General features: G+C 44.4%; 1 protein-coding gene across 1 annotated transcript in view; it reads left to right on the top strand.

Moving 5' to 3' along the window:
* SYT9 (synaptotagmin 9) overlaps window positions 1-4,342 on the top strand; it is a 213,703-nt gene extending 209,361 nt beyond the window's left edge. The window contains exon 7 of the mRNA XM_033205654.1: window positions 3,475-4,342. Within this exon, the coding sequence (XP_033061545.1) occupies window positions 3,475-3,483 (9 nt within the window). The 3' untranslated portion in view covers window positions 3,484-4,342. The remainder of the gene's footprint in view (window positions 1-3,474) is intronic.
* The last annotated feature ends 21,901 nt before the right edge of the window (window positions 4,343-26,243 follow it).

The raw sequence follows: 26,243 nt of genomic DNA, 5'->3' as shown, positions 1-26,243 counted from the left end.
AATTTAATTCAAATTAGATCCTTATGTCTCAGGACAACTGAATTCACTTAAAATCTCCTCTGTTCAGATAGGATTGTAACCACTACTTCCTGTTGATACTACTGGAGTTGTTGGTACCTTCTAAACCCCTGGTACTGCCTGGGAGCCCACCAAGTCTCATAACAAGGACACTGCTGCTTCTGCCCATGGAAATAGGGCTGGCACCAGCATTGGAACCAGCCAGGCTAGCATTATGCTTAATAGTTATTAAACCACCATTACAGTCTCTGGTGTTGATGCCTCAGTCTCTACCACCCTCGTCTCACCAAAATCCCACTGAGTCAATGCTTTTCTGAATTACAGAAAAATCTTTTCTCCCATTTTGTTTTATAAAATTTTTGGCTGAAAAACAGCTCACTAGGTTATAGGAGTTTGGAAAGGTGTAATTTGCTTATTTTGTTTGATTTGGTTGAGTTTTTCTAGTTTTCCCCCAACAGAAGCCAGACAAAAGGGGGCTGAGCAACAACAGCAAAATTTACTCATGTCTTCTCCTGAGACAACTTTTTCAGACCTAACTTGTATACTTGACTTTCCCTAGAATAAGTTTGTTTTCAAGAGGCTGGTCTTGCAAGACTACTGGTAGCAATGACCCTACCATGCCACCAGATGTATTGAAACTCTTTAATCCTGTCATCTTGTGGGCTTGGTCCCAGCTCACAAGCATTCTAGGACCTTAGTGGCACTGTCCAGAAGAGGAAAAGATTCAGAGCCCAGAAAACTCACCCAACTGAAGGACTGCACCTTAAGAAGGGGTAGACCAGTCGGCCACACCGCCGTATCTCTAGAGGCTGACCTTGACTGGCTAATTGCATGCACAAGGAAATTCACCAAATGAGCAAAGTCCAGCTATGGAGTTCAGGTCGGAGCTATGCTATGATTTGGCCATTGGCAACAATGCCTCTGCTAGTGGTATCCCTGGGTACGGGGACTGGTAAAAAATTGGCTGAGATTGCAGCCTAGCCCTCTAAGGAGGCTTTAGACAGGCCATAAGAAATCAGGTACAGAGGTGGTCCCTAAGGCTGGATACTTTGGGAGAGCTGAACCCAAAGCATTCTGAAGGAATTGCTTAAATGAAGAGGTAAAACTGGGTCATAACAAGGAAAAATGAGGTTGTACACAGAACTGAGGGGGCAAACAAGATACATATGCATGTCACTAGCTGGGGGAATCCAGAGAAATGGCATGAACAGCTAGGAAACCACAAGTGGGATATGGCACCTGCTGTATGCTACTAGTTTGGACTAGGCGTCTTAAAGGCAGCTAATCTGGCTAGATTTAGAGTCTAGAAAGCCAAGGCAGATAAGGTACTTTTAATACATCAGAAATGTGGACTGGACCTACAGAGGAAATTGACATAATTGCTAAAGCTTGGACTTTGAAATTAAAAGTCTTGGGTTTAAATCTTAGCTCTGACCTTTAGTCACAGTGTGGCTTTGTGCAAATTAGTGTCTCTACAACTCTGCATCCTCCATTAAAGAACCCCAAGGGGTCTTTTAAGAACTTGTAAAGTCTATATCCCAGTGCCTGGCATACAGTAAGTACCCAAAAATGAAGGAATATTGGCTGATACCATCACAACTTAATTCCAGATCACATTCATTGGTGGCACTGAGCCTGTTAACAATTTGCTTTCTCTGATGAGAAAGGACTCAGGAATTGGCAAACTGATATGGGTATGGGTTTCACAGTTTGAAAGAGTGGCTAGGAAACTGAAGGCCTGACATAGGTGGTGGCTTAGAAAGTAGAGCTATTCGGAGGACGTTCCAGGGTAGCAGCTGATCTGGCAAACTGATATTTGAACCACAATATTAAGACAAATATCATTCATGCTTTCTTCCTAGACACAGAAACAAATACCCCTTTCCCAGAGATGTGTGTGTGCACCCGCACACATGCACACACTTCAAAGCCATGGGTCACAATCAAACATTGTTTCCCTTTGCAGTGAACACACTGCTTTTTAATGCTTTCCTTAAGTAATAGCCTCATATGTGAACTTTTGATCTCTGAAAGGAAGTCCATAAATTTCAGTGTCAGAATGGTTGCTACTCTTTCATAGTTTATATGTAAATTTTGTTATTCTTATATCCATAGAAGTCACTTCAGTTTTTTCTCTCTATAGCCGCAGTATTACTACATTTAATCTGTGCTGGCAGGTGCCCTGAGTTTAAATTAAGTTGAATGCTGGGCTGAGTGTGAAACACAAGAGATACTGCTAGTCTAAGTCTGGGGCTTCCTTAAGAGAGCCCCTCCTTCACATCTTGGAGACAAGGAATGATGTTGCACCACTCAGACCTCATCTTTGCATCCCAGCTGTATTAGTCCATTTTCATGCTGCTGACAAAGACATGTCTGAGAGTGGGAAGAAAAAGAGGTTTAATTGGACTTACAGTTTCACATGGCTGGGGAGGCCTCAGAATCATGGCAGGAGGTGAAAGGAACTTCTTACGTGGCAACAGCAAGAGAAAATGAGGAAGAAGCAAAAGCAGAAACCCCTGATACACCCATCAGATCTCATGAGACTTATTCACTATCACGAGAATAGCACAGGGAAGACTGGCCCCCATGATTCAATTACCTCCCCTCCTGGGTCCCTCCCACAACACATGGAAAGCCTGGGAGATACAACTCAAGTTGAGATTTGGGTGGGGGCATAACTAAATCACATCACCAGCCTTACCTCCGACCACTTCACTCCTCACACTACAGTCCAGTCACACCAAATTGTGATGATTCCGTCAATTCACCATGCCCTTTATTGCATTTCTGCCTTTGCATAGTCTCTTTTCTCTACCCCAAGTGACCTTTCTTCCTTCTTTCCAGAGGGATTCCTCTTAAGCCTAAATGGCCTACCTCAAGACTCATCCTTCAGAATGTTCTCTGTAGACCTCCTCAATCCCTTTGAAGTTATTTTCTCCCTCTCATTGCCCCTGCAGTATTCTATACAGCTTCTCACTTTGTAATTTCTCCATCTGTGAGCCCTTTGAAAGCAGGGTGGGTGTCCTACTTATGGTCTTTATATCCCCAGCATCTATTAGCATGTCTGGCACTTGTTTGATGCACATTAAAAATGTATGAATGGGCTAGGTGCAGTGGCTCACGCGTGTAATCCCAGCACTTTGGGAGGCCGAGGCAGGCAGATCAGGAGGTCAGGAGTTCAAGACCAGCCTGGCCAACATGGTGATACCCTGTCTCTACTAAAAATACAAAAATTAGCCAGTTGTGGTGGCAGGTGCCTGTAATCCCAGCTACTTGGGAGGCTGAGGCAGGAGAATTGCTTGAACCCAGGAGGCGGAGGTTGCAGTGAGCCAAGATCATGCCACTGCATTCCAGCCTGGGTGACAGAGCAAGACTCCATCTCAAAAGAAAAGAAAAAAAAAGAAAAAAAAAGTATGAATGAAAGCCAAATTATTTTTTTGCTTTTTCTTCCTGCAGAAACGATGACCATGAGTAAAAGGACTGCTTGCGCCAAGGACACAACAGGACAACCATCTCACAAAGATCTTAAGTAACTTTTTCCATCCAGCAACACCCAGACAATTCCAGTGACCAAACGCTCAGCTGTAACCACAGCAATAACTGGCCTTCTTTCCAGACTGGGTTTGGTGAACCTGAATGGTTCAGCCACATTCTGCAGGTGGCCCAAGGTGATGTGCTGCAGGGTAGCATGTCTCTCATGCCAAGAACCAAGATTGGACTATGAATGAAAACAAATGATAGATATAGTGACAGTACCAAGAGTACCAGGACTCAGTGTTTCATATGAAGCCTTTGGTGATGAGGACATAGCATCTGCCCTGGAAATTGTTATTCTAACATAATACTATTTTCTAGAATGCCCTGGAAGGACAGAATATTTGAAAATATATCCAGGTGCTAAATAGGCAGCAGATCTCAATTCACACATGACTACCTTTGAGCTAATGACTGTCTCCAGAAAATAACTGCTACCCAAAAGTGCTCCAGATTTGCAAGGAAGAGCCCCAAGAGAATAATAGGACAAGCAGGCTGTTCCCTGGAAAAAAAAATCTAGTGCAAGGAGGGCTAGTTCACAGCAAATTCACTGCCTCCTCCCATGCACATGGTAGAGAGTACCAGTATCAACATGGTCCTGTTTTCTGCTAAAACCAGATTTTGAGGAATCAGAGACCCCCAACACTATTCACTCAGTAACCAACAGCCACTTCCTTTCAACTGGGAATGTTATTAGAATGAAAAGTAATTGTTGGCCGGGTGCAGTGGCTCACGCCTGTAATCCCAGCACCTTGGGAAGCCGAGGCGGGCGAATCACAAGGTCAGGAGATCAAGACCATCCTGGGTAACATGGTGAAACCCCATCTCTACTAAAAATACAAAAAATTAGCTGGGTGTGGTGGCAGGCACCTACAGTCCCAGCTACTCGGGAGGCTGAGGCAGGAGAATGGTGTGAACCTGGGAGGCAGAGCTTGCAGTGAGCCGAGATCGCACCACTGCACTCCAGCCTGGGCGACCGAGCGAGACTCCATCTCAAACAAAAAGGGGTAAGATGAGATCATGGAGAGAGAACACAGCCATCCCCTAGAGAAAGGCACAGATTTTGGGTTTCTCTGGCCTGAGTGCCTTCTGGGGTATTTCCATATGCAATGGCCCAGAGTCATAGCCTTGGGCAACCACACACAGAGGTTTTCTTCTCACTTCAGACACATACATCACTTTCACAGCACTTGGGGATGGAAATACCTGTAAGAGTGAAGGTCAAGGGCCCTCCCCAGGCATCTCATTCATTACTCAGCTTCCTTCCTGACCAAGTCTGCCAACCAATGGCCAGCTATGCGCCTCATCCTCATTGCTTCTGCCTCCCTGTAAATGAAACCAAAGGCCTCAGCATATCCTGAGAGGACTGGGGGCTGTTACCTAATGGTCATCTCTGTCCCATTATAGGTGCAAGGCACCCCATCCACACATTTGCACCACTACTCCAAAATAATATTTTTCTTTTCACACAATCTCTTTGCAGCAGAATCCAGAGTTGGATTGTAGTTTACCTTCCCGGAAAGTTCATTATCTTTGTTTCAATTAACATTTCATCATGGAACTAACTGGGTGGAAGAAGGATCGTTACACGTCTTCAGAAAGTTCTCATTGCCCCAGCTGCCTAGTACTGTACAAGAAGCTCTACTCTGATGGCAGATCTAAGAAGGCTATAGGCCTTTGATTGTAGGAAGCAGTGTCATTACATTCAAGCTTCACTTCTCTGATTGACTTCCACCCACTGGGATTCAAAGAGAATCCAAGGTTCTGCCTATGTCTGATGCCATAAGGACAATTCAGCTTCCTCTGCTCAAGGTTCCCCTCTGCTCATCCTTCCTCATTCGGACATCCACCGCCATACCAGTGTTTAGAACCAAAATATGAAGGGCTAGCACTACCAGGATAGTTAGCAGAAATATTGTCTGTAAAGCTAGGCAGATGAGCCCAGAGAAATGGTCCCAGAGAAAGAAAACTCTCTTCAATAGGTATCAGGTAGCCATCCCAATAAATTCTGACATGTCCTTGGCAATGGGAGCCTAGGCTGGAGATCCTGAGGCAGCTGTGCCTACTGTTCCCCACCTCAGGAGCTTCCTGCGCAGAAAGCCAGCAGCCTTGGGATACTAATGAGGATGCAACTGGTTTGTTGTTATGAAATAGAAGGTGGCTATGTAGGGGCAAGCAGGCAAAGAGGACTATCCACATGGCAGGCAGGTGGCTTTGTGTCTAGAAAGCTTTGCCTAGCCAGTACAGCTGTGGCCAGAGGCTGGTTATAAATTTGAACTCCCTCAGCCCATTTGCAACTCTGCCTCTGTTCTCTTGCATTCTGTTTGGTTCCCCTTTAGTTTCCCAGTAAATGCTCCTTTTGAAAAACTATAACCTTGTCTCATTTAACTTGGGGGAAGGGGATTCTCCAATATCTTTTCCAGGATAAAGAAGGAAATTAAAATACCATGAAAAAATGAGACACGGCAGTAGAAGGGAAACATTCTGATGAGACCTTGGGAAAAGCTGGTGCCAAGAGAGAGGGAGAGGTCAGGTGTCCCCCCAACCAACTGGCACTGATTCTCAGCCCCTTCCTCTTACTTCTGTTGACTTCAAGGAGATCTGCCCTTGATGTGTGTTGCTGCTGAAGCACCCTCCCAGTCAGTGAACTGGACACATGCAGCAGGCAGTATGATGTCCAGGAAGTACACTGGTACATGACAGGAGCAAGGGTCAGGGAGGGGAGGGGAAAGGTTTATACAATGCAGATGTTTTCAAAATTCTCCAACAATCATGACTCTAAATGGTATGATTCAGGGCTGGGTGCAGTGACTCACACCTATAATCTCAGCACTTTGGGAGGCCAAGGCGGGAGGATCACTTGATACCAATAGTTCAAGACCAGTCTGGCAACATAGAGGGACCCCCCCATCTAATTTTAAAAGAGACCCCCTGGCTAATTTTTAAAAAAATTAGCCATGTACCAGTAGTCTCAGCTACTTAGGAAGCTGAGATAGGAGAATCACCTGAGTCCAGGAGCTTGAAGCTACAGTGAGCCATGATTGCAACATTGCATTTCAGCCTGGGTGACAGAGCAAGGCCCTGTCTCTCTAAAAAAGAAAAAAAACAAAGGTATGATTTAGTTCACATAGCCATCAGTAGAACTACATTTCATATGATGAGAAGAAAATAATTATTTTACACTTGAGTCAGGGAGACTGACAAAGGATAGGTATGGAAAATAGCTTGCTATTTTCATGGACATCCTGTCCTGCAATTTGAGGAGCCGTGGCGGTGGTGGGGGGTGCATTCCAATGACTTATTGCTGCATAACAAAGCACCAAAACATAGTGGCTTAAATAGAAATATAGAAATATATTGTCTCTCATGATTATCTGTGTTGACTGAGCTTAGTTGATGCTCTCCCCTTGGAGTCTCATGGTTGCTCTCAGATGGCATCTGGGGCTGGCATCATCTGATTGCCTGCCTGGGATGGATGTCCATAATGGCTTCTTCACTCACATCTGGCTCTGGAATTGAAATAACTGGAACAGCTGCAGAATGGCTGGACATCTCTCTACACGTAGTCTCTCCACATGGTTAGCATGGACATCTCAAGATAGTGTTCTGACAAAGTGACTGGCTTCCTCTAGCTAGCATTTCAAGTGATCCAGCTAGATGCTACCTAGAGTCATTTCTGCCACATATTATGGGTCAAGAGCAAGCCATAATTTTGAATCAGCCCAGATTCAAAGGGAAAGAAATTACACAAGAATGGAGTACCAGAAAGTGTGGCTCATCAGGGCCATCTTTGGAGACAGTGGGGATGGGAGTGGGAGTCAGGAGGTTAATGAGTTAAAGGGCTTCCAAGATAGCTGTCATTTTAAAAGCACGTTGAATGCTCAACATACATGGAGAATACAGTTAGTAATAAGGGGAATAGGAGAAGGGAAGGGCTAAACATGGACAGTTAAACAGAGTATAAGCTAAAGAAAAACAACTGATTCTGACTGATACAGTGCTTATGAACTTTCAAAACAAGTTTATGCAAAGTAATTTAATGAACGGAGAAAAGGACACAAATATGGATGTGAATATAGCCAAAAGCAATGTCTGCTGCCAGTATGTGGCTCCTGATAATTCTGCAGGCCACTTAGCTGCCCCTGACCACCCACTTCACGGATAGCCACCTTGAACTATTGAGGATGTCTAGCTTAGGAGTGCCCAACCTCTGGTATTGCCACTCAAACTCAACCCAGAGAATGCTCAACTGTTGCTTACTGTGCCCTTCCACATCCTTACGAAAAGTATCTCTCTCACACAGGAGTCCTGAGTTGGTTGCTGGCACAGAGGCTGAGTGGCCAGTGAGACTCCTCCTCTGAGAATCAGGTATTCTCTCTAATGGGAACTCCTGACTCTTCCTTCTCAGTCCCCTGTTGGGACCAAAGAGGAAGGATACCCCTCAATATCCTTTTGCAATCACTGTGGACACTTCCCCAGCTATAGAGGTGCTGCTTTGGGATCATCTAAGACAGAGTCAAGCCTTTGGCAATGTTCAGGAAATGCTGGTATGTCTCAGATGAGCTTTCAAGAGGAGAGGCATGTATGAATGGGGCCTTTCTGGGATAGCACACACTATTCTACTTTCTTTTTAATTTTTAATTAATTTATTTATTTTTGAGATGGAGTTTCGCTCTTGTCGTCCAGGCTGGAGTGCAGTGGCACAATCTCAGCTCACTGCAACCTCCGCCTCCCAGGTTCAAGCAATTCTCCTGCCTCAGACTTCTGAATAGCTGGGATTACAGGCACCCACCACCACACCCAGCTAATTTTTTTGTATTTTTAATAGAGATGGGGGTTTTGCCATGTTGGCCAGGCTGGTCTCGAACTCCTGACCTCAGATGATCCACCCGCCTTGGCCTTCCCAAGTGTTGGGATTACAGGTGTGAGCCACTGTGCCCAGCCCCACTATTCTACTTTCTATCAAGTGTATTCCAAGATAGGCTGATCTTCATGGAAGAAGTGAAATAGAAAACTGAGGAAAAGAAAATAATCAGAAAAAAAAGTCTCATCAGTCAAGAAAGTATCCCAAGGAAGACCTACAGGACAACTTCCAAGGCAAATGGGAAAAGAGAACATTGGCAATCTAGGAGCTGCAGAAGGAGAGAGCCCTGGTCTTCATCCCTAAGCCCAGGATGAATTTGAGGCAAAAATAGGCTCTGTTCTTTTGGAGGAAGCAAAAGGGAGTGAACAAGCAAGTGAGAGGGAGAGAGAGAAAGAGATAAAGAAAGAAAAAATGAGAAAAGAGGGAGGGAGGGGAGGGAAGGAGGGAGGGAGGGAGGCACGGAGGGAGGGAGGGAGGGAGGGAGGGAGGGAGGGAGGAAGGCAGGCAGGCAGGCTCTGAGCAGTGTCACAGACCTGCTTCCAGTGTCCCTGATATAAAGCTCTCTTTGCTCAGTCTCCCAAGAGAACAGATCAAGCTTCTCCCAAGGACTATGGCAGGAACCCACTTCCTTCTTCCACTCAAGAGACTTGTCACTTGCTGCCTGGGATCCCTGGGCATATGGGCTGCAAAATTCAACTAGCTGCATGATTGCCTCTGTCACCTCACTTCCTAGTGTCTTCCCACTTGTGTCCAGGAGCTCTGGGCCTGGGAAGGATTAACAACCAAGGTTAAAGATGGCTCACAAGGCCTCAGAGGATCAGAAGCCAGCCCTGCAGTCCAGAAATTTTGGCTAAGTCTCTGTCATTAGGGTCCCCCAGCTCACCATAGGCTAATGCCAAACTTTCACAACAGCTAGTGGTTCCCATGACACCTCCTCCTGGTAAAAAGGAAAGAATAGGTCAAAAGGACGTAGACCACAGATTCTGTCCTCTTGAGTCATTGATTCTGCCTTCCTAAACTATATCTTAAGATAGATTACTCTGTGAAAGTTGGATGACCATTGCCAGACAATTTAAAATGTGTATATAAATATCAATATGAAATGGATAGATGATAATCAATATTGCATATTATAGTTTATAGTACATGGATGGTATTGCTTTTATCCATTTTCTTTATTTTTTGAAAATTGAATTTGTGATTTTAAACATCAAAGATAGTAGAAAAGTTAATTTTTTGGCTCAATACTAAATTTATTATACCTATTATTCCAATAATTATTCATTGAATTAAAGTTATTTCAAAACTACTATTTGACATAGGAATATTGATAGTTTTTTCCTACCAAGTGAACATCATCTTCAAGACATTCACACAATTTAGATAAAATTATTTTTGCACAGCAGCTGCACACAGAGGCTTGGTCTTGGATTTAGATTTAAATTTATCAAAGAAAGGCAATTTTTAAAATTTGCCTACTTCAAAGCTCAAAGACTAAGACTAATGAAATCCTTTTTCAAATACCTGAAGACACTTGTATTCAGGGCTCCAGAGATGAGCTTATGAACTCTATAAACTGGTAAGTAGATCTTCCAGAAAAAAGTTTTACCTTCATTTCAAAAACATAATGATTTTGAAAATATATATTTTCTCCTCAAAGAGTTTTAGAACTAAATTTAAATGTTTCTATCTAAAACAAAGCTTTCAAACAATCCTTACCTTAACAGCATACTAGATGTTACAAGCAAGATAAGAGCTCAATAAAGAAAAGCATTACCACAAATTGTACATGTTGAAAACAGAAACAAATGCGCTTTTCCTGCCTATGTGTCCACAACTCAGACTGGAACTCTGCTGAGGCTCATTGGGCCTGCTGGTGCCAACAAGTCTCATGAGCATTCTTAAACAAGCAGTGAATCTGCATTATGGCCCAATATTATGGTCAGTGTATTCCAGTTTTATTTTCTGGATGGAAAGGGTGAATACAAAGTGTTTTATTGAGAATAAGACCCAGGCAGCCCAATAGCAAGCCCCTAGGGCAAAGGAAGTGTTTTGGCCATCACAATAAAGAAAAAAGCAGCAATATGATATTTTTCTGAATTAGAACTCTAGGGGTTAAAAGTATTTCAACCAAAGTAAATATTTTTCCAAAATAAATATTGGTTTTACTTTGACAAATATAAGTAAAAATATTTACTTTTACAAAGTTAAGTCTCACATTATCTTGAACATCACTGCTGATTTTGAAGGAATTGTATTTGCTTACATAAAATTAACAGTAAAACCATTTAAACTTTGACTTCCAGTGTTTTCCACACTTGACATCCATGTTGAGGAGGCAGTGGCATTTATGTATGAAGGGCAGCTGGTCAGGCCTGACTTGCTACAGTGGGTCCCTGGGTTCTTGCTGGTTCTGTTAATACCTGCAGGTCCTTTCACAGTGACCACCTAGACAGATGAGACAGTCCTACCTGTAGCAGTACACTTAGCAGCTTAGACAAAACCTCTGGGGTTCCTGGGTCAAGATAATGCCATTTTGTCAGCAACTGCTACAGTTTTGTTGTCTCCTGACTCTGAAGGATGTTCTTCCTGCCCTCTTCACCCTTCCCCTGAAAAAAAGAAACAACAAAGTCAAGGAGGATGTATCCATGTCACCAAACAGGATAAGAGCAGGGACACCCAATGTGTGTGTATGTACAGGGCAGTGGAGAGAAACATCACCTAAAGCCAACCAAATGCAATATCTCTATCTTTTTTCTACATTTTAAAGTTCATTAATCTTGAAATTTTCAGAAAAATAATGATGGAATTTCAAAAAATGTGAACAATGGATTCAAAGGAAATACAAGGGGTATATCTATGTCTTTAAAGAGTCTCATAAAATCCAAAAACTTTAGTAAGTTATTCAAATACTTCTTATATCTGTAGATCAGATACTGACATTTGGCAGACTGGCTGCACTATGTCCATTTTCCCAGCCCATGTAAAAGTAGCTACTGGTGGTTGCCTTCTGTATTATTCTGTTTTCATGCTGCTACAAAGAACTACCTGAGAGTGGGTAATTTATAAAGAAAATAAGTTTAATTGACTCACAGTTCCATATGACTGGGGAGCCCTCAGGAAACTTAAAATCATGGAAGAAGGTGAAAGAGAAGCAAGCAGCTTCTTCACATGGCAGCAGGAGAGAGGGGGCGCACAGGGAAAATGCCAGGCACTTATCAAACAATCAGATTTCATGAGAACTCCCTCAATATCATGAAAACAGCATGGGGAAACTGCCCTCATGATCCAATCACCTCCCACCAGGTCCCTCCCTTGACACATGGGGATTACAATTCCAGATGAGATTTGGGTGGAGACACAGAGTCAACCCTATCATTCCACTCCTGGCCCCTTCCAAATCTCATGTCCTCTTCACATTTCAAAACCAATCATGCCTTTCCAACAGTTCCCCAAAGTCTTAACTCATTCCAGCATTAACCCAAAATTTCAAGTTAAAGTCTCATCTGAGACACGCCAAGTCCCTTCTGCCTATGAGCCTGTAAAATCAAAAACAAGTTAGTTACTTCCAAGATATGGTGGAGTACAGGTGTTGGGTAAAACTTTCCATTCCAAATGGGAGGAATTAACCAAAACAAAGGCCATGCAAGTCCAAAATCTGGCCAGGCAGTCATTAAATCTTTTTTTTTTTTTTTTTTTTTTTTTTTTTTTTGAGACGGAGTCTTGCTCTGTCGCCGGGGCTGGAGTGCAGTGGCCGGATCTCAGCTCACTGCAAGCTCCGCCTCCCGGGTTTACGCCATTTTCCTGCCTCAGCCTCCCGAGTAGCTGGGACTACAGACGCCCGCCACCTCGCCCGGCTAGTTTTTTGTATTTTTTAGTAGAGACGGGGTTTCACAGTGTTCGCCAGGATGGTCTCGATCTCCTGACCTCGTGATCCGCCCGTCTCGGCCTCCCAAAGTGCTGGGATTACAGGCTTGAGCCACCGTCATTAAATCTTAAAGCTCCAAAATCTTTGACTCCATGTCTCATATCAGGGCATGCTGATGCAAGGGATGGGCTCCTACGGCCTTGGGCAGCTCTGCCTCCATGACTCTGCAGGATACAGCCCCTGTGGCTGCTTTCACAGATTGACATTGAGTACCTGCAGCTTTTCCAGGGATTTGGTGCAAGCTGTTGTTGGATCTGCCTTTTTGGGGTCTGGAGGAAGGTAGCCCTCTTCTCACAGCTCCACTAGGCAGTGCCCCAGTGGGACTCTGTGTGGGGGCTTCAACCCCACATTTTCCTTCTGCATTGCCCTTGCAGAGGTTCTCCATGAGGGCTTCACCTCTGCAGCAGACTTCTGCCTCGACATCCAGGCATTTCCATACATCCTCTGAAATCCAGGCAGAGATTCCCAAGACTCAACTCTTGTCTTCTGCACACCTGCAGGCCCAACACCACGTGGAAGCCACCAAGGCTTGGGACTTGCGCCTTCTGAAGCAATGGTCCAAGCTGTACCTTGGCCCCTTTTTAGCCAGGGCTGGAGCTGCTGTGCCTGGGACACAGGGAGCCATATCCCAAGACTGCACAGAACAGCAGGGGCCCTGGGCCCAGCCCACAAAACCATTTTTTCCTCCTAGGCCTCCTGGCCTATGATGGGAGGGATTGTCACTAGGATCTCCGACATGCCCTGGAGACATTTTCTCCATTGTCTTGGCTATTAACTTCCTCTGCTTCTCATGATGCAAATTTCTATAACCAGTTTGAACCTCTCCCGAGAAAACTGGTTTTTCTTTTCTTCTACATGGTCAGGCTGCAAATTTTCCAAATCTTTGTGCTCTGCTTCCCTTTTAAACATAAGTTCCAATTTCAGATTATCTCTTTGTGAACATGTATGACAGTATGCCTTCAGAAAAATACAGGTCAACTCTTGAATGCTTCACTGCTTAGAAATTTCTTTAATCAGATATCCTAAATTATCCCTCTCAGTTCAAAGTTCCACAGATCTCTAGGGCAGAGGCAAAATGCTGCCAGTCTCTTTGCTAAAGCATAGCATGAGTGACCTTGACTCCAGTTCCCATAAATTCCTCACCTCCACCTGACACCACCTCAGCCTGGACTTCATTGTCCACATCACTATCAGCATTTTAGTCAAAACCATTCAACCAATCTTTAGGAAGTTCCAAACTTTCCCACATCTTCCTGTCTTCTTCTGAGCCCTCCAAATCGTTCCAACCTTTGCCTGTTACCCAGTTCCAAAGTTGCTTTCATGTTTTTAGGTTATCTTTATAGCAGTACCCTTCTCTGCTGGTACCAATTCTCCCTGCTAAAGGACCACTTCCATGTGTGAAGCCTCAGTGGGACCCATTGCTCCTCAGTGGGCCTTTTCTGGCTTTGAAAAAAAAGACCCCAGCATGGTCTTCAAGTCTTCTGATGTTTATATAAAGAGGGCAGGTCTTTGTAGAAGTGTTTATATAAATAAGGAAAGATTCCCCTACCGACCTTCAACTTATGACCTTCTTTGACTCCAGGGAACAAGGAAAAATCACTGGTTTGGGAAAGGTAGCTTTCAATCTTGAAGCTGTAATTTTACAGGGGTTAATGACTGGGAAGGAAGATTAAACTTTTACTCACTACTTGAAATTATTCTAGTGCATGATCTCACTTCCTTGGGTTCTAATCCTAAAATATTTGCCCTATTCTGGTAGTTGGACATAGTGATGGAGACCAGCTGGCTCCTAGAAAGTACAAAGGGAACTCCACCCAGTTACCACCAAGCACAGTGCAGGTTGGAGACAGCCTTTCTCTGAGATGGGGCTGAAGACCTGCTCTGCCATTGACCAATCCTGTGATTTCCAGGCCTCACCTTCCTAGACACTCCCTGCTGTCAGGGATCCTGCCAGACATTTCTCAGCCCCTGGTGCAGCAGGTCACGGCCATATCTGAGGGCTAACCAGCACTGTACCTATGACTATAGTTGGCTCCCACCCTTCTGGGCTTAAGAAGACTTTGGCAATCCCCAAAGACTCAGACACAACATGATCATGGGAAACCCCTGCTTAGAACTTCCTGCCTTGGCCCAGCCCATCACTGGTTTTTACATAATGGTACTTGGCATTTCTAGGCCACTGTACACACATACACACACAAGCACAAATGCAATTATTGTGCAGGAAGTGCTGCAAAGAGGCTGGTGCAGGTCTTCATGTTCTTCCCAGGCAGAAGAAAGTGGCTGAGGGGACCATGATCCTATCACAGCTGGGAGACTTGACTTTGTGCATCCCTTTATAGAAAGAAGCTCTCTGGCCCTTACAGAAATTGCTGCATGGGAATGCCAGAGATAAGGCACCTGCCCACCTAACACAGTAGCTTAGTCTTCTGAGAAGCCTCCTGTCTCCTTTAATACCTATGACCCTCAGTCATGTCAGCTCCTCCATCATTTTATCCAATATGAGGATGGATGACACTCACCTCCATAACCTAGTGTGTAGCCAGGAAAGTATCAGTAGAGGTGACCCCACCTTTCCAGGCCCATCATATGTGGGTCAAAAAAGGATCGTGTCCAAGACTACAGCATTAATATTTGATAAGGCTTCTATTTCTATTGAAAAGTTGTCCTTCACCTGCAGTGTTTGCAACTGATTGCCAGCCTGAGGAGCACTGGGCAAGACCAAGATGGATCACAGTGTGGTGGGCAGAGCCATGAGCTGGGGCTGGGTCCCAGAGCTCTGCTCCTGCCGCTGAGGCTGAAACCACCCCTGCTGGTCACAGTTTCTTCTCACATGAGGAAGGGTTGGCCTACTATGTTCTATGCTCTTCCACCTCTGGTGTCTGTGTGTCTGTGAATCTAGGAAACTCCTTCTGCCCAGCACTGAGGAAACTGGACACCTGGGGTGGGGCCTATGCAATCCTAGACAACACTGCTGGAAATCCAAGCACAGGCTAACTCTGAAGGGGAGGTTTTGGTGATTTCCCCTGACATCAGCTGTCTCTTTACCCCTTCCATTGTTTCTCAGTTTCCTCTTCAATGGGCTTTCATTTTTAATAAATGGAAAGGAATTTGACTTTGAGATTGTCCTGAAAGCCCTTGTAATGACCAGTGATGTCTAGCATGGATTATAAAACCACAACTGGCCCTCTAAATACAGGAATTCCATTTTGAGTTAAATACCAAAATAAGTTCTTTCAATATACTCTAAAGAGTTCATCACAGTCTTACAAGTAAGCCAGATGGATGAGAGGAGGGCAGCAGAAAGGTGAGCCTCCTGGATGGGGAGCTTGTGCACAGAGAAGCAGGTATTAGATGAAGAAAAGACAGAAAGACAATCTGTGTGGTTGGTCCACATTTGGGGCAGGAAACTGGGACCCACAGGGACGATGCTGGGCCCCTCCTGCCCTAGCCTACTTCTTTAAGAACCAATCTGTGATCCCTCACCTAGGGCAGTGATAGAAATCTTCATCCTAGGAAGCTCATGCATCTGTCCCCAGTTCATGCCACTCTGTGCTTCTGAGAACATCAAGACAGAGGTGTCTGGAGCATCAAAAGCAAGAACCTTCCTTCTCCACACTGCATGGCTCACACAAGCCAGTGCTGTCCACCCACCAGGCCTGTGTGTGCACCGGACTGAGACGTGGATTTCCAGGGCCTGATGCTCTAAAAAAAGAACCACCATGCTTGTATATCAGTGTATGCTTTTTTTTTTTTTTTTTTGAGGCAGAGTCTCGCTCTGTCACCCGGACTGGAGTGCAGTGGCCAGATCTCAGCTCACTGCAAGCTCCGCCTCCCGGGTTTACGCCATTCTCCTGCCTCAGCCTCCCGAGTAGCTGGGACTACAGGCGCCCGCCACCTCGCCCGGCTAGTTTTTGTATTTTTAGTAGAGACGGGGTTTCACTGTGTTAGCCAGGATGGTCTCAATCTCCTGGCCTCGTGATCTGCCCGTCTCAGCCTCCCAAAGTGCTGGGATTACAGGCTCAGTGTATGTTTTTGAAAATCAAACTACCCATTCCATTATCCATTTAGCAAGAATATAAATCAGACTTATTGGGTGAGGAGGCGAGAAGGGAGAGGGTTTGTGGGCAGTACTTTTTCTAGATGGAATATGTTCTCATTCAAGTCTAAAAAGGAAAAGGACTAGTACCTTGGCCATAGGCAGATGACTATCTGAAAAGTCTCTGACCTTTAGTAACTAAAGGCTCTGAAACCAATAGTTTGCACAAACATTGACCCAATATTGGATCTAGGACACTGAACAAAAATCACCAAAGGAGGAACTCTCTGGGAACAGCAGGTAACCCCTCAGCTTTATGTCCTGGTGCTCCATTCCCACTAGAAAAAAAAAATTGTTTATAGAACCCCAGAGACCTAACTTGGGAACCTGTGCTGCAGAGACCAAGATCCTGGGGAGACACATAGCCCAAATAAGACTCAGCCTTGCCACCCATGCCAGCCAACCCTGGCCCTGGGGTGTACTTCCCTTCACCTGCAGGGAAGAAGCACTCTGCAGGTGACCATCAAGCAACATGACATCATATCCTCACCAGCATGCCTTCTCCAGCTGCAACCACACCTTCCATACCTCCAGATTCACTAATCCACATCCCACCCCCTTCAGCAGCTCTCAGTAATCAGTCTCCTTCCCTGTAACCTTCCCACTATCCACTCCCAGGGCCTCCCCAAGCTGTGTGGGTGTAAACAAGATTTCAGAAGCCTTTGGCAGAGATATGGTTACCAGGTGCTGAAGAAACAGAGACTCAGAGTAGGCCACCTGAGTCTACCCAGCCACAACTGGCATACCCTGCATTTGGCTAGTGCCAGTTAGGACCAGATACTCAGCCTCCAGGGAGAATAAGTTCATGGGAAACTTCCCAAGTGACTTCAAAAGCCAAACCAGAATGATCACAATGAGAGATGTGAGCATTCTAGGGACCCCGGCACATATGGTTTTTATTTTAAAGAGCAGAGTGAGGCCATTCCACCAAGTGCATGTGGGGCAGGCAGCTGGGGGCTGTGGGAAGGCAGGACCAGGCTCTTCACTTCAGGCAGAGAATGCACCACTGCCAATCACTGAGAGATTTCAGACCACAAGGCATTTCCAGTAAAGCATAGGGAGTTGAGGGAGAATGTTCAGAACTGAGAAGACTAGACTGTGCTCTGAGTAGACTGAGGCCAAAAGTGAGCAAAAAGGGTAAGAAGAAGTGAATGGCTAGGTACAGTAGCAGATGTCTGTTGTCTTGGCTACTCCTGGAGGTTGAGGTGGGAGGATTGCTTGACCCCAGGAGTTCAAGGCTACAGTGTGCTATAACAGCACTTAGGAGGATCCACTGCATTCAAGCCTGGGCAACATAGTGAGGCTCCACAGTGAAGAAGCAGGAGAAAGAAGAAGAAGGAGGTGAAGGAGACAGAGGAGGAAGAGAAGGAGAATAAGGAGGAGGAGGAAGGGGGAAGAGGAGGAGGAGGAGGAAGGAGAAGAAGAGGAGAAGGAAGAAGAAGAAGGAGGAGGGAATGGGGGAAAAGGTGGCATTTTGGGGAACTTCTCACTTATGTCAAATCATAGGAAGCAGAAGAGACTAGAACCCCCTCTCTCTCCACCATGTGAGAATATAGTCAGAAGTCTGCCATCTGAAAGCCAGGACAAAGGTCCTTACCAAATCTGCCAGCGCCTTCTTCTTGGTCTTCCCAGCCTCCAGAACTGAGAAATAAACTGTTGTTTAAGCCACCCAGTCTATGGTATTTCATTATAGTAGTCTGGACAGACTAAATTGGTGACACAGAAAATTGTGTGTGGAGATAGAATGTAACTAAATGTATATCTGACAATAATTGGAGATATCATAAGTATTTACATATGACTGTCATTTTTGACAGTCAATGTAAACAATGTAAACAATGTTGACAGCCCCTAGTTTTATGGGGCCTTCTAGGGGGCTCTCTCCTGACTCCTTAACACAATTAATTGAAGATTTTTAAATGATTCCCCAAATACACTAGAAAAATATGCACTTGCTTAAACATCCTCTTGCCCAAAACTTCTCAGTCAGAAAACTATTCTTAATATCTAATTTAAACTCCTTCTTCAATATATCTATTCCTTTTATTCCAACTTGAAGCAGAATTTAGTCATGAAATTCCACAGATTGCTCCCTATAACTCCACTCTCACATCTTTCTCTTTTATATAATCCAAAGATTTGAAAAGACAAGAGTAGACAATAAGAAAATGAATATATCTGAGGGAACATTACAGTACTAAGAAAGAACACTGTTTCATGCCCACTCAGCATCTCTCACTACAACTGGATTCTCTTACACTATTTTCTGAGTGTGTGTGTGTTCTAGTAATTGTATGTTCCTGAAAGGCAGAGCCATGTCTTCTAATTTTCATAGCACATTGGCTCAAGAAGTCAATAAAGACATGTAGCCATAAGTTGGCACACTTACTAAAACCATTCTTATTCTTTACCTTCAGTAAAACCAGACTCCTAAGGACTCTAGCTCCAATTTTCATACAGACTGACAGATACTAACTCTGAAATTTGTAACAATTAATTTGGTATTTGAGGCCAGCCCTTCTTCATTCAGTGCCCACTCCCTTACCCCAAGTGGCCTGCACTTGGGAGGTATGATGGTCCTTGCCAAGGTCTCCCTGGACAGTCACCATGGAGTCTGGAGGGTTTAGGTTATCTTTTACTGTCTCTGTGGTATGGGGGAAAGTGGAAAGGAGATGATTTCCTCCTTAACTTGTGGAAGGGCCTCTTGAATTTCATGTGGATTATAATATGATTTTTATATTTGGGGAAAAAAAACACTCTTTATAGACTAAGAAGAAACAAGATGATCCTCAAACCCTGAAAAGTCCTTTCCAACCTTCTCTGTCAAACTTCTGTTCTTCCCTTGGATGCAAATGCATGACAGAGCCTACAGCAAGCTGCAGAAAGTGGTAGGCAGAACCCAGAGATGAAAAGAATAGAGACTTCCAAGAGAGGGTGTAATCAAACATCCACCCCTGCCTATTCCAGTGGGTCCCACGGGTCTCTACTGGAGTCATGGGGTGGTGTATCCCCTACTCACTGCTGAGACCCATGAACTTGGAGGAGAGAGTCCAGGGGCCATGATCTGGAAGGGGCTGAAGTGAAGCAGAATAACAGACCCAAATCCAGTTCTAGATCCTGCTACATGGGAGAGCCAGGCAAGTCATGGAAACAGGTTATGATCCCAGGAGAGAGACAGAGAGCAGCTGAGTGAGCAAAATAGGGAGCAACCTCAAATGATTTCTGAAGCGTAAGTCTAAACCTAATACCAAACAGAGCTATTTCACCTGCTCAGAGTCTCAGCATGAGAATTAGCTTCTTTTATTTACAAAGATTGGACAGAGACAGGGAAAAGGAGACAGAAAATACAACAATAGACATAGGAATTCAAAATCCCTATTTTTCCTTAGCCAGAAAGTACCAAGGCACACATTTCTATATACTTAATAATCTCTGAAAGGTCCCTATACATGATACAATAGCTGATATCTATACGGTCATCTTATGACATTAACAAATGGCTTTGGAAAAGTAAGTTTGAAACGCGTTTGGGAAGATTTCCATTAAAATATTTAAATTTAAAAAAAGTTTTGGCATCGCTTTTCAACCTTTTGGCTAAGATCAAGTGTAAAAAATGTTTTGGCATTTTCCCAAGGGAAAAGGAAACCCATATTTTCTGAAAATTTATTTACAAGGAATGTCTCATAGAGAAATGAGATGACACATCTACAGTATTGCATGGTTTGTAAATATAACATTACCAAGAACGTTTTCTTCACAGGTATGTGGGATAGGCTGAACTAGAGAAATCACCTCACATCTCTCCAGTTTGCTAAGGGTTAGAGACAATTGAGCCCCTCAAAAATATATGATTTGTACTAAAATCTATTAAGTAGGCCCCAATAATAGAGCTGAGGTACTTACGTGCATCCATGCAAACTTGCAGGTGTCTTTCAAAGAGGACATCAGGTGATACAACCTGCTTGCAAAGTCAGGGCGGGATGAATTATATAAAGGGCCAGTTCTGGAGGCAGACAAAAGCCCAGGCTACGAAGAAAGGTACCGTTGGTTCAGGTGTTAGTCTAGGCAAGGGTGATCAAATAGGGCTCCAAAACTGAGTAGGAGATACATGGCAAAAGAAGAAGAAGAAGAAGAAGAAGAAGAAGAAGAAGAAAGAAGAAGAAGAAGAAGAAGAAGAAGAAGAAAGAAGGAAGAAGGAAGAAGGAAGAAGAAGGAAGAAGGAAGAAGGAAGAAGGAAGAAGGAAGAAGGAAGAAGGAAGAAGGAGAAGAAGAAGAAGCAGGCAGCAGAGATTGGATCTGGAAGAGGCAATGCTCAATGTTCAATGCTTACAGGGAGCCTCGTGACTCAGAGATAATTTTTTTTTTTTTTTTGGAGACAGGGTCTCACTCTGTCTCCCAGGCTGGAGTGCAGTGGTACGAACACAGCCCACTGTAGCCTCTACCTCCCCAGCTCAAGCAATCCTCCTACCTCAGCTTCCCACAGTAGCTGGGACCACAGACTCATGCCACCATGCCTGGCTAGTTTTTTGATTTTTCGTAGTGATGGGGTCTCACTTTGTTGCTCAGGATGATATCAAACTCCTGGGCTCAATCAATCCTCCTGCCTCTGCCTCAGAGCAACCTTTAAACGGCTGTCTGTGTGTGTCTCCCTCCAAAAGGAATGTAACACATACTCCCTCCTCCCTGGCCTACTGGTTACTCACGTTGTAGATCTTAGCTTAGATGTAACTGCAGACTTCCCTGAGCCTGAGAAGTCTACATGTTCTTGGGAAGGAATTGGCAAACAATCAAGGCTTCTAAGCAGGGAAATTACACAATGAGGTTTGCATACTGGCTCTCTCACTCTGGCTACAACGCGGACGCTAGACTTGAAGGGGTTAGAAGAGAGCCTGTTGTAAACAACGCAGGATCTGGCCATCAACCTGACTCCCTCTCTTTCCTCTCAATCACTAACCAAGCTCTAGCAATTCTACATTCTAAATATTTCTCAAAGGCAACCAGTTAGATCTCTCTCCACTGACACAACTCTAGTTCTGGCTCTCATCATTCTCTTTTCAGATCATTCTCACAGCCTCCTAATCCATCTCCCACCTTGAATTTAGTCTTGCCCTCCAATTTGTCCTTCACCTGGCCTCAAGAGAGACCTCTGTAAACACACATCTATTTATGTGTTATTCTCTTGAAACTCTAATTGCTGTCTCATTGTTCTTACCATAACACCTAAAATGCTTGGCATGTCCTACAAACTTGGCAAGGTCTGGCTTCTGCTTAACCTACTGAAGCAGACACTGTGGTGCACTGCTGAAATTTACTCTTTAGGAGGACATTCATTTCCCAGCTGTGCAAGTGTTGCTATTAACAACTCACAGCTGAGTCCCTTTCCAGGCATTCCCCTCATCCAAATAAGGGCGCCTCACTCAAGATCATCTACTCTTCCTCCTTGGGCACAGCTTTCATCCAATGACTGCTTGATGCGGGAGTGCCAAGGTCTGGTCTCCTTGCCTCAGTTTGGGACATATCTGATGGGCCCGCCTATCTCCAGAGCCCCTCATGGCATCAGTTGAGGCCTGTGTTGCAACTCCATGGCAGTTTAACTTCTCTCTTTGCCCAGTCGTGCATCCTTCACTCCCCACAGGTGTTCCAGACAGCACACCTGAAGAAACATCATGCATGTAAATTGGTCTCAGACTCTGTTTCCTGGAGAGTCTGACTTACAATACTCTCCCAGAAACATTATTCAGACATAGAAAGTTCATATGGAACTTTTATCAGTTCCTCAAGTCCACTGAGCTCTCTCTGCTGTATGGGTTTTTGCACAGGCTTTTTCCCTAGAGCATTTCCTACCTTTTTCCTATTCACCTTCAAGTCTCAGCTAAGATGTCACCTCCTTTAGGAAGTCCTCCTGATTCACAAAGCTCAGGTGCTCTGCCTTTATGTTGTCATGACATTTAGTACTACCTCATCAATGCTTAGACAAATTATAATGCATTCTATTTATGTATCCATGTGCTACCTCCCCTGCTAGACTACTTTTTTTTTTTTTTTTTTTTTTTTTTTTTGAGACAGAGTCTCGCTCTATTGCCAGGCTGGAATGCAGTGGCACAATCTTAGCTCAGGGCAATCTCCACCTCCCAGGTTCAAGCCATTCTCCTGCCTCACCCTCCCAAGTAGCTGGGACTATAGGTGCGTGCCACCATGCCCAGCTAATTTTTGTATTTTTAGTAGAGACGGGGTTTCACCATGTTGGCCAGAATGGTCTCAATCTCTTGACCTCATGATCCACCTGCCTCGGCCTCCCAAAGTGCTGGGATTACAGGCATGAGCCACTGTGCCCAGCCTAGACTACATCTTCTAAAAGTGCAAGAAACATGTCTATTGTGTCCATTGTTGTATTCCCAGTGCATAGTCCAGTACCTGGAACACACTAGGATATAATATGTATCAGTATGCTTGGGCCGCCATAACAAGAAGCTTAAACAACAGAATTTTATTTTCTCATGGTTCTGAAAGCCAGAAGTCCCAGATCAAGGTGTGGGCAGGTTTCGTTTCTTATGTGGCCTCTCTCCTTGGCTAGCAGATGGCCACATTCTTGCTGTGTCCTCATATGGGCTTTTCTCTATGCACCTACATCCCTGGTCCAAATTTCCTCTTTGTATAAGGGCACCAGTCAGATTGGATTAAAGTCCACCCTAATTGTATCATTTTAACTAAAACACCTTTTTGAAGACCCTAACTCCAAATATAATTACATTTTGAAGTCATGGGGGTTAGGGCTCTACCATATGAATTTGGAGGCAACATACTTCAGCCCCTAACAGTTCAACGTTTCTTCTCTTTCCTCTTCCACACTGCTGTCTGTCCCAGAGGCAGCAAGCCCACAGCTCTCATCAAGCATCAATGCCCAGCTTAGCCTTCCCCTCAAATTTCCAGGATTCAGGCTTCAACATGTTACAGGTATTATTCTGCCTGGAATGGTGTCAAAAAGTGGCAGGAGGACTTGAAGAATTCACTAGTTACAAAAGGGAGAGACCTTTTAGACTGAGGAAACTGCATAAGGAAAGATACCACATGTTAAATTTCATGGGTAGTTTGGGGACAATTAGATGTGGCTGTTGCAATAGTTGAAGAAAGGTTGGTCGAGTTTATATTGTAAAAATCTTTCATTTTGGCATAAAATCAGCCAACACTTTATCTAAAGAGATGAAGATAGGGAATTAGAGGCTGTTCCAATCACTCATGCAGGAAACAATGCAGTTAACTTGGTAAAAGGTTGGAAGATTTGAAGATGACTTAAAGCAAACAGCTATCAGGAAGGGGGGAGCAGGGGAGGCATGACAAATAAAAGATAAAGGGAAAAGTAGAAGCAAAGAGGAAAAAGAAAAAAGAAAAAAAGGAGGCATCCTGTTCATATCTAAATGATGAATTCTAATATCCCAGACAGAATTCTTTTGAGTTGGGTTTTGCAACCTCAAAAAAGCAAAGTCTCCTCCAGACTTTGCTAGAGTTGACTAGCATCTCTCAGGAGGGGGTACTGGAAGCAGAGAAGGCTCTAGATATCAGAAGGTCAGTTAATGTGGAGGCACAGCAGCAAATGGAGCCAAGAGGCATGAAGGCAGCAACAATTTCCAAAAGGAACTGGAGATCTGGATGTGATCAGCTTCAGGGGGCTGACTGGGCTGAGAGCATTGATATACCCAGCTCTTTCTCATGTAGAGAAAACAGGCAGCTCAGGCCTGGCTTATAGATTAAGGACCAATCACCTGGATCCAGCCACACAGAGGAAACAGTGGTGGATATTAAGGAGCTTATTTCCCCTCTCAGGATACTGGGGTAGAAAAGCAGACAGATCAGACACTTGCAGAGGAGAAAAGAGAAGTCACTGTGCTTGTCCACTGTCCTGGTTAGAGAAAGCAATGGTCAAGGCCGGAGGTTAAGTGTAATGAAGATAGTGGAGCTAACTGATTTCATCCAACCGCAGGTTTAGGTGCAGCAGGCCATCTTTCTCACTCTTACCCACCCAGCACCCATTGAGGAGGGACTGTTCTAATAAAGATGGCTTCAGTAGGCCACCACAAGTCAAAGCTGGGTCTGTCTCCAATGTGAGTTTGGTTTTTCTTTATGAAACCTCTGGTCACAAGAATATGAGAGCTTCCACTCTGGTTCTGAACCATGGGTCATCAATCCTAATGGGTTATGGGTTCCAGCTGTGAGATCTGCGGTCCCTGTTCGGGATTACAAAGAGCAAATGAAGCTCTCCAATTAAGACCAGGTGTGGGCAGTCAGCACTGAGAGGACACGAGTGTCCCTCTGAAGAAGGTGGTGACCGCAGAGAAGGTGGTACTGGGCCTGAATCACTGGTGGGCAGAGATGGTGCCTGCCAGGCCTGAGCCAAGCTCTTTGGAGCCCACTCCACAGAGAGAAGAACAACAGCAGCCCTGAAAGCACCCCAAGGACTTCTGCTGCAACCGAGGCTTCCCACTGGATTTCCCCCTCACAGACTCTCCTGTAATTCTTTAGACATCATAAGTATGGCATGTGTATTTCATTGAAAAAGTAATGTAAGCATGCTCTAGAAGACCCAGGAAAGAATTACCCACACCACTACCACCCAAAAGTTAATTATGATACAACCAGAGTTTTCCTCCACTGGATCTTATCCATCTTAGTTCACAGTCTCAAAGTTAGGACTTGAGGTATTTGTGGAAGTAAATCAATTAGAGCACCTTTACTCTAAGACTTTATTCAAAAATGCTGTGCATGAGTAATTTCAAAGAGAATATTCTCACTTGGAGAAGGAGCATGAGCCAGGTAGATTTTTAAATAAGGATTTAGGAGGCAGGGTCAGCTGAAGTTCAACTGGTTTAGGGAATAGTGCAAAGATGGTTCTCAGAAATATGAGGAATTGTTTCTAAGGATGAGGAACTACTGTTTGGGATTTTACCAAGAGGGTGAGGAGGAATAGTTAGGAGCTGTGGCCATATGGAAGAAGGGTGGGGAGAAATATTACTGGGGATAAGGAAGTTTAAGGACACCAGTGGAAAATTCTCAGTCTATTAGTGTCTCTTTTTAAAAAAATTTTGTGGATACATAGTAGGTGTTTATGGGGTACATGAGGTGTTTTGATAAAGGTCTCTATTAGTGTCTCTTGTGAGAACCAAATGGAAACACAGGCCTTCTGACTCCTGAAGAGCGTTCTTTTCACATCCCATAGATGCCCCAACCTTTCTTATTTTGGCAGGTGATTGAGAAAGGTGTCCTGGCCTTTCCCACGGAAAGACAGGTTGAGATAAGAAGAAGGCTGGACTGCACAGACAAATTCAAAGATTTTTACTACCTTGTCCTAGGGCTATAATTTATCTTCAATTGGACCAGGGCCTGCAGGAGTTTAGTCCTACATATTTCTGGCCTGCAGCTACATGAAGGGAATTCTACCTCTAGTGATTGAGAAAACTCAAGGATTTCCTTACAAAGGAATTTCACTTGTTGATGGCTTGACTCTGGAAGCATCACTGTATCAACGATTGTTGTTATTCCTCTCAATCAAATTCTTCTCAGCTCCATCCTGAGATGTTTCAGCTGTCAGCCTGGGTGGCCAGGCCTGTAGCCCATTGTATCTTTCTGCCCAAGGGGTGATACAGCCCTGTGCACTGGCTGTTCAGAGATAGTGGTAGATCCATGTTTATTTTTCCTGGCTGTGCCTTTAAGAGCTGCAGGAATGTGAAGGGAGTCTGGATGAGGGGTGGGGTCTCCCAGTAGGACTTCTGGGAAAAGGATCCTGGGAATTTCTGCCAGAAACTAAA

The sequence above is a fragment of the Trachypithecus francoisi genome, unplaced genomic scaffold, assembly GCF_009764315.1.
Source record: "Trachypithecus francoisi isolate TF-2019V2 unplaced genomic scaffold, Tfra_2.0 Lachesis_group8, whole genome shotgun sequence".
Lineage (NCBI taxonomy): Eukaryota > Metazoa > Chordata > Mammalia > Primates > Cercopithecidae > Trachypithecus > Trachypithecus francoisi.
This window is presented reverse-complemented; position numbering and strand designations above follow the sequence as displayed.